This window comes from Rhinoraja longicauda, chromosome 43 (genome assembly GCF_053455715.1).
Source record: "Rhinoraja longicauda isolate Sanriku21f chromosome 43, sRhiLon1.1, whole genome shotgun sequence".
NCBI classification, from domain to species: domain Eukaryota; kingdom Metazoa; phylum Chordata; class Chondrichthyes; order Rajiformes; family Arhynchobatidae; genus Rhinoraja; species Rhinoraja longicauda.
Window position 1 is genome coordinate 5,774,985 of NC_135995.1, and position 9,436 is coordinate 5,784,420.

At 47.4% G+C, this 9,436-nt stretch overlaps 1 protein-coding gene across 1 annotated transcript; it reads right to left on the reverse strand.

Annotated features, from left to right (window-relative positions):
• Nucleotides 1-291: 291 nt before the first annotated feature.
• On the reverse strand, nucleotides 292-9,115 carry LOC144612201 (protein FAM187B-like). Its single transcript, XM_078431757.1, is given in 6 exon segments — nucleotides 292-528; nucleotides 7,893-7,995; nucleotides 7,997-8,214; nucleotides 8,216-8,736; nucleotides 8,739-9,043; nucleotides 9,045-9,115. Coding segments are annotated over 6 exon segments (1,455 nt in total).
• Nucleotides 9,116-9,436: the final 321 nt, after the last annotated feature.

Consider the following 9,436-nt stretch of genomic DNA (forward strand, 5'->3'; position numbering starts at 1 on the left):
TCCCAGCTCGTGTGAAACTCTTCCCGCAGCCTGAACATTTACACGGCCCCTCGTCGTGGATCTGCTGATGTCACTGGAGATGATCTATTCGTGTGAAACTCTTTGTATAATCTGAACATTTACATTCAATCTGCCTCTTTCCGATGTGGATTTGTCGATGTTACTGGAAGGTCCCTGCCTGTGTGAAACTCTTCCCACAGTGTGAACATTCACAAGGCCTCTCTGTGGTGTGGGTCCACTGGTATTGCTGGAGGTGATCTATCCGCGTAAAATTCTTCCCAATCAGTGCATTTAAACGGCCTCTCGCCAGTGTGCATCCACTGAAGGTCCCTGTTCACTGAAACGCTTCCCATGGTTGGCTTTTTTATGGCTCCTCCTGTGTGGATCCACTGCTGTCATTGGAGGTCCCTGCTCAGTGAAACGTTGCCCAGTCTGTGCATTTATGTGGCCAGTATGGATCCGCTGGTGTTTCTGGAGGATCGCTGAGTATGTGAAGCTCTTCCCACAGTCGGAACATTTGTACGGCTTCTGTTGATGAACACAGTGCGATAACCAGACTGCATCACAACAGCCCCGATCCCAGCGATCCCACACAGTCAGAATATGCCTGGTAGGGCAGTTTATCGCAGTCGGTCGATGCAGTCTGGAGAGGGTCGGACATACGACAATGATACCCATCCCTGGTCCCCAATTCTCGCAGGGAATGGGAAACCATGGACCCATCCCTTATACTCCAGACTTCTCCACATAAAGTATCACCATAGAGAGGGAAATACAACAAGTCCCAATATTAATACTGTTGGAAAACAAATGATTGCTCAAATAATTCCAACGGGAAAGAACGGAAATAATATAAAATGAAATAATATAAAGGAAATAATAACACTGAAAATTGGTGACCTTCCTCTGTGTTACTGTTTAACATAGGTGAACAGTGAAAGCTGCTGTGTCCTTAAAGACATTCCTTACATGGGGCACGTTTCAAGGCAGGTGTGAGCTTTCTGCTGACGGAGATAAGAAAATCTCTTCCCACAGTCAGAACATTTGTACGGTCTCTCTCCAGTGTCGGTGGAGGTGACCTGCATGTGTGAAACACTTCCCACATTCTGCACATTCATGCCATCTCCTTTATTCGTCCTTGGATATCACCAGATTTCCCAATTCCATTCCTTCCATCAGATGGTGTGAACGGACTCTGCCCACATTTACATTGTGAATCTGGGTTTCCTCTGGAGGAAGAAGGTTGTCCAGCTGGCGTTGGTCTGGAGGGTTCAGGATGCCTTCTTAAGTGCCGTATAAGGAACTCACAAAATTCATTTTAACATGAACATCCACCACAGTGACTCCTCCACATTCCTCACTGTGATGGAAGGTGAAAAAAAGTTCAATCTCTTCCCTTCTTTGTCCTCGCGCGGTCGGGGGCCTCACGCCTTACGTTGACGGGACAATCTTGACTCCCGTAGCCGGTGGTCGGGGCGATCAAGCTCCTGCATCGGGGGAGGGATCTCGGTTCCCCTGCGCCGAGCAATCGACTCTGGGTCGGGGCTAGTAGAAGTATTTCAGAATATAATACTACCATGATGCAGATGCTGTACAGAAGATGTTGACAAAAATACTTTTTCCAAAGTTACACTTCTGAGGAAGCATTCAAAATGTGAGAGATTAACTAGCTAATTTGTAAAGAATCCCTTCATGATGATTGTATTGGGTCACCATAAATATATTGGGGTAAGATGGCGCCGTTTAGTTCAAAACACTTTCACATCCTTGATAATGCCTGAATGTACACAGCAAAGAGCCTTGCCTAAATTGGACATGAACCATACTCTCTTCTCAAATCACTGTATTTTACAAATAATCAAGGTCGGATGCCAGTGTATGACAAAATTCCAGAAGTGAACGACAATTGTTACGAAAAGTAATTGTGATTCATTTTTAAAGAAAAATCAGTCCATGAGCGAACACAAGTCTGTGCTCTTGAACCAAAGGCTGCATTGTTCCACCATTGCCCTGGCTACCAATGCACCGTGCCATCACTAAAATGCTCCTAATGAAATATGGTTGCTCTGAAGAAGTAGATTGGTTACTTTGGACATACAAAGGTAATCCTCATCGTGGAGCTCCCATTCTTCTCTGTAAATTATCCTCTCCTTATTTCTTAAATTATAACTTCTCTTTTCTGCCTCTTTAGTCGTTTCATATCATATCATATCATATATATACAGCGCGGAAACAGGCCTTTTCGGCCCACCAGGTCCGCGCCGCCCAGCAATCCCCGCACATTAACACTATCCTACACATACTAGGGACAATTTTTTACATTTACCCAGTCAAATCCACGCTTGTAGATCCCAACGTTTTTCTGGTGGAGACTGTTGTACTACCTGGTCTGTTATACCTTTGTTATGACCCTGGACTGACCACAAGTACACGTGCTTAAAAGGTTTAAAGGCTGGAGCTTAAATCCAGGCTGTTTATTCCATGGCCACCTGGAACCAGAGTGACCACCAAATCACCTCATTCTCTTATGTACATGTTACTACACAGGCAAACAAAGTAGTCCTTGTGATACAACAAAGTAGTCCTTACAATATCACAACAGAGACAACTATGTACTTTGGACATACAAAGGTATTTGTCATAATTTGTTTTTAAAAATCACTTCATGATATGTGTAATGGGTCGCTATAAAGATGCCGCTGTTTAATTCAAAACACCAGCCGAATTCAGCTGCGTGGATATTTCTAAACTTCAGGAGAGTAATCCTGACCAGAGAGTATAATTATGATTTGGTAATAACCAGCATGTAGGAATGTGGAGAGCATGTTTAATGGTAACAGTGCTGTGGTGCATGGAGTCAACTACAAGAAAAGCGTTTTGAGGGATAAATGTAACAGTCTATTATGTGAACTAATGATGCATTTATAACATGGCAGATGAATTAAGACCATGCAAAGAGACAAGAAATTTAATAAAGCATACAATACCGAAAAGTGATTTCATGGTTTGTATCTAAACTGAACTTTATCAAATGCAAGACAAGGTTGAGTTGGCCCTAATAATATAATTTTCCATGTGAGCAATTGTGATGAACAATTTTAGCTCAGGAAATCATTTTGTGGAATATGAGAGAAGGTAAATCTCAGAAACCATGTTGAAATGACAGGAATGTACATTGAGCTGATGAGTGGTGACGTGAAATCAGAAACTTGAGATTTATCTGAAGTCATTTACTGATATATATAAGACCAGATTGCTTAGATTTGGAAATTAGATGAAACATTATTACAGGTAAACAAAAGTAATTATTTAAAGGCAATGATCAATCCAAGATAATACCTTCGAGCAAGGCACCTGCAATGCTTTCAATAATACTGCTGATTAGAAGGTAAATGGTAAAACAATACACAAGATGTCCACAAAATTACATAACAGGAAAAGATAAAAGACAAGAGGTTGAAAAGAGAATAAAATCTCATTGTTCTTTCCCACAATGTACCACACCAGTTTGATGAATATTTTCTGTAATGTAAGTTAGTTACACTGTTCATAGTCCTATATTAATAATACACAAAGCAATACTCTCTTACTTTCACGTCCTTTACAAATTGGACATGAACCACACTCTCTTTAATCATTCACTGTCAGTTTACCAGGAAAAATATCAGATTCCAATGTATAACAAAAGTTCAGAAGATAAAATCAAATGTTAAGTTAAGTAATTGTGATTAATGTTAAAAGAGAAATTAGTCCATGAGCGAACACAAGTATGCTCTCTTGAACCATTCCTGTCATTTTTCTACCATTGCCCTGCATACCAATCCACCACTCTGAGAAGGAGCAGCATCATCTTCCCCATTCCCAGGCCCCCAAGAGGACATTTATCACAATCACAATTATACCTTATTTGCCAAGTATGTTTTGCAACATGCGAGGAATTTAATTTGCCATACAGACATAACAATAAACAGCAACGGGCCACACAAAATACATTTTAACCTGAACATCCACCACAGTGACTGCTCCGCATTCTTCACTGTGATGGAAGGTGAAAAAAAGTTCAATCTCTCCCTCCTTTGTTCTCCAGTGGTCAGGGGTCTCTAACCTTCCATCGATGGGTTGATCTTGACTCCCGTAGCCGTTGGCGGGCCTTCCTTGTCGGGGTGATCAAGCTCCAGCATTGGGGGGGGGGGATCTCAACACCCCCATGCCGGGCGATCTACCCTGGGTCGGGGCTTGTCGAATGTCGTGCAGCTTGGAGCTCCCGAATTTGTCTCAACCCAAGACTGCGAGCTCCTGATGTTAAAGTCTGCATCTGTGGGATGCCCTGCCTCAGAAGGATCTGTGGAATGCCCTGCCTCAGAAGGCAGTGTAGACCAATTCTCCCAATGCATTCAAGAGAGAGCTGGATAGAGCTCTTAAGGATAGCAGAGTCAGGGAGTATGGGGAGAAGGCAGGAACGGGGCACTGATTGAGAATGATCAGCCATGATCACATTGAATGGTGGTGCTGGCTCAAAGGGCCGAGTGGCCTACTCCTGCACCTATTCTCTACTGCGGTTGGAGCATCGATCCCAGGCAAGGAATCGTCTCCGATGGTAAGTCCACGCCCCGCGGTGGGGCTCAAAGTCAGTCCCAGGCAAGGCCTCCAGCTCCACGATGTTGGGCCGCAGAGCGACCGGAGATACGATCCGGAAAACAATCGGATCCCCGGCAAGGTAAGAGATTGTCCCACTGCATTCCATCAGCAGTTTATGCTTCGAAGTTTTACACGTTCATAAGTTCTAGCAGCAGAATTAGGCCATTCAGCTCATCGCGTTTATACCGAAATTCAATCATGGCTGATCTACTTCTCAACCCCATTCTCCTGCCTTCTCCCCACAATCCCTGACACTCGTACTAATAACAAATCTGTCAATCTCCACCTTAAGAATATCCATTGACTTGGCCTCCACAGCCGTCTGTGGCAATGAATTCCACAGATTCACCACCCTCTGACAAGAAATTCCTCCTCATCTCCTTCCTAAAGGTGCATTTTTTAATTCTGAGGTGATTGCCTCTGGTCCGAGACTCTCCCACTAGTGAAAACATCTTCTCCACATTCACTCTTTCACTATTCTGTATGTTTCAAAGAGGTCCTCACTTATCCTTCTAAACTCCAGCGAGTACAGGCTCAGTGCCATTAAACGGCCATCTTATGTTAACCTACTCATTCCTCGGATCATTCTCGTAAGATCTCCTCAGGACTCTCTTCAACACCAGCACATTCTTCCTCAGATATGGTGCCCACAACTGCTCACAATACTCCAAATGCGGCCTCACCAGCGCCTTATAGAGCCTCAGCATTACATCCCTGTTTTTGTATTCTAGCCCTCTTGAAATAAATGTTTGCATTGTATGTGCCTTCCTTACTAGTGATTCGACTTGCAAATTAACTTTTTGGGAATCCTATACCAGCACACCCAAGTCCCTTTGCACCTCCGATTTCTGAATTATCTCCCCATTTAGAAAATCGTCTATGCCTTTATTCCTACGACCAAAATGCATGAGTCCAGACTTTGTTAGGCTGTGTTCCATCTGCTTGCTGCAGATTCCAGCTTTTTTAGTTTTTTAGTTTAGAGATACGGCGCAGACACAGGCCCTTCGGCCCACCGAGTGCACACCGACCAGCGATCCCCACACATTTGCACTAACCTACACACTACGGACACATTTACATTTCTACCAAGGCAATTAACTTACAAACCTACACGTCATTGGAGTGCGGAGGAAACCGAAGATCTTGGAGAAAACCTAGGCAGGTCATGGGGGAACGTACGAACTGTGTGTAGACAAGCAGACAAGCCTTCCATGATTTGATACTTTACAATAAAGACTTATCATTCTAATCTCCAGCGAGTACAGGCCCAGTGCCGTCAAAGCTCATCGTAAGTTATCCCACTCATTCTTGTAAACCTCCTCTGGACCTTCTCCAGAGCCAGCACATCCCTCCTCATATACAGTGCCCAAAATTCCTCACAATACTCCAAATGCGGCCTGACCAGCTCCTTATGGAAGATGCGACCCCTGACCCAAAACGTAGTCTGTCCATTCGTCACTGTGCTGTTTTTACCCAATGAATTCCTCCAGCGCGTTTGTTCTTTTTTCACATAACCGCATATTACGTTGCAGCGTGGAGAATAGTCACATATTAGTTACGATATGGAGGAATGTAGATTCAATGTAATGTTATTGGGATACTGGACAACATTTGTGTGGTTACAACAGGTGCAGAATGCGAGAGAAAAGGTCCATTTTATCTGCCGAGATGAATCCTGATCCTGAACACTGCGTTAAGATGTCCACTAAATGTCATGCACACTGACACACACAAACATGAAAACATGCAAACACACACACAGGCGGAGATTGGCACTGAACCTGTGTCTCTCGGTTTGAGAGACACTGGCTCTACCCGCTATGCCAAGCAGTCTACAGTATGAGAACAGGGTCTCCACTAATGAGTGGTGGGAAGGGATCTGGTTTGAATGGCCGAATGGCCACCTCCTGTCCTATTTCTTCTTAGCCAGCAATAAAATTGTAACTTCTCAATTAACCACGCACTTTAACATGAGACAACTTTAATTAAATAGAAGGCATTGTTGCTCTGTTCAGACTACTCAACTCAGTGTGCGGCGGTTTATGAAGGCGTGAGTTAATGGCTTTGGGACAGCAGGGAGTCTCACATGGTTTGATTCAATACTGTGGCGGGAGAGTCACCTCTTTACAGCTCCAGAGACCAGGGTTCAAATCTGACCTCCGGCACTGTGTGTGTGTGTGTGTGTGTGTGTGTGAGTGTGGGTGTGTGTTTGTGTGTGTGGATGTGTGAGAGAGAGTTTGTGTGTGTGTGCGCGTGTGTGTTTTGCTGGTTTTCCTCGCGTTTCTGTACACCTACTGCGCCCAGGTGCAGCGCCGCCAGGTCGTGCACTGGTAAATCCCCACCCTTCACACGTACACCCTCACTTGCACCAATATCACAGCAGGCCACTCACCCCCTCCGGGTGATAGTACCCCAGAGCATGTGTGCGTGTGTGAGGGAGTGTGTGTGAGTGTGTGCGTGCACGTGTGTGTGTGGATTTGTGTGTGTGTGTGTGGATTTTTGTATGTTTGTGCGTGTGCGCGCGCGTGTGTGGTTGTGTATGTGCGTGTGTATGGGGATTTGTGTGTGTGTATGGATTTGTTTGTATGTTTGTGTGTGTGCGCGCGTGGATTTGTGTGTGTTTCCATTGGCTGCTTCGATTCCTTCTCCATCCCCAAACAAGACATGCTGGTGTCGGTGAGGTTATTAGCTGCTGCGAAATATCGAACAAAGAGATGGGGCTGGGGTTCACTCACCTGTTCAAGTGTTAGGTGAATACTTGTGAGGCAATGCAGGGAAGGTATCTGTGCGGTGGCTGATTGGGTGGACAAATGCCGGAGATGGGAAAAGATACAAACGGCTGTCAGATAACGAGGGGGTGAAATGTAAAGCCAGAGGGAGTGATAGAGGTGAGATGGGGCGGGGGGGTAGTGGGTAGTGAGTGATATTGGGATAAAGAGGGGGATAAATTAGTTGATTAGTATGGATGCCAGGGGTTACGGGGAGAAGGCAGGAGAATGGGGTGGAGAGGGAGATAGATCAGCCATGATTGAATGGCGGAGTAAATTTGATGGAACGAATGGCCTAATTCTGCTGCTATAACTTATGAATGTATGAACTCACGTAATGAGGGGAGCTGTTAGGAAATAGAATGCAGATTGCTCTGGGATAGTATCACCCGGAGGGGGTGAGTGGCCTGCTGTGATATTGGTGCAAATGAGGGTGTACGTGTAAAGGGTGGGGATTTACCAGTGCACGACCTGGCGGCGCCGCACCTGGACCTTCTCGACGTCCTGCGTGTCCACCACGTAGTAAGCGAGGGTCCTGTTTCCCGACCTGCAGAGGTAGGTGTACAGAAAGGTGAGGAAAACCAGCAGCAGATACCAAGGCGATGGCAGTCAAGGCGTACCAGACGAAGCACATGGCGCTGGTCTTGGCCGCCGCCCTCCTCTCGTTAGGCTCCAGCACCTTCGGGTGGAAAGATCCAGCCAGTTCCTCGGAGACGTAGCACCTGTAGACCCCCTCGTCGACTTTCTGGACGCCCTTTATGTTGTAGACGATTCGGCCCATCACATCGTCCAAGGCGTGAGTGCTACCCACGCCGTCGGGAGAGATCCGCCCGCGAAACGTCGGTGGAATTTCTCCGCCACGACACCGGTGTGCAGACCGAGGCGTCGGGGCACTTGAAGCTCACGTTGCCGTTGACCAAGTAGGTGTCGATTAGGAGGACGACGGACAGTTGCAAAGGCCCAAATTTCTGACCGGGCACTTCGAGCTTCCTGACTTTGGCGAGGTATGGGGGCGAGGTAACGCAGGGAACGATGCACGGTTCCAGTCCCAGCTCCGGGGTCCGCCCTGGAAGTATCTGTAGCTCGACCAAAGCCCAGATGCCGCAGGGCACCGGGTTGTGGTCGATCGGGACTGGCCGGGCATAACAGAAACCCACTCGCATCCTCTCCGCCGGGACCCCGCACCTGTCGCAGTCTTCCCAGGCGTTCCACACGGTGAACAGCTCCAAGTGCCGGCCTCCTACTTCTAAGAAACGATTGGGGAGCGAGGAGACGCCGATGGATTTGCCCGAGATGTGGACCTTCTCGGCGTCCTGCGTGTCCACCTCTAGTAAGCGAGGGTCCTGTTTCCCGACCTGCAGAGGTAGACGCCCGAGTCCGTGACCATGGCGGACCTGATGACCAGATGCGGCCAGGATAACATGCAACGGGCCCGGAGATCCAAGAGCGCGTCCGCGTTCAAGGTGTCATCTCCAGTCCCAGCGAGGACCACCGTCTTGGTGTCGGGCCCCGTGGTGTTGTAGTAGACCCAGGCCACGCCGCCGGGGTGGCTCGGCCCGTTGGGACAGAGCAAAGTGGCCGGGTTCTGGGTGAGGAAGATGACTTGACACGGCCAGTTGGGGTAACAAGCCAACTTTGGCCAGCCGGGCGCCGGTCAAGAGCAACAGGGCGATTGGAAGAGTGGGGGTCCAAACCGACCAGGCGTCCATCCCACGGCGCCTGATGGAGAGAGGCGTCCCCCGTCTCCACGCCTCATCTCCTGGAGACCGCAGTGACGTGTAGAACGAGTCAACAATGGGGCCGTCGTTCACAATTCCACCCGGTTCGGTCCCGAGCCAGAACGTTGCGTCATCCGATTCTAAAAGAAAAGACTGTGAATGATCGCTGTTCCTTCTAAAGCCCCGGGGCCACAGTTTAAGATTAAAGGGTCGGCCATTTAGAACGGAGATGTGAACCTGTGGAATTCTCTGCCTCAGAAGGCAGTGGAGGCCAATTCTCTGGATGCTTTCAAGAGAGAGTTAGATAGAGCT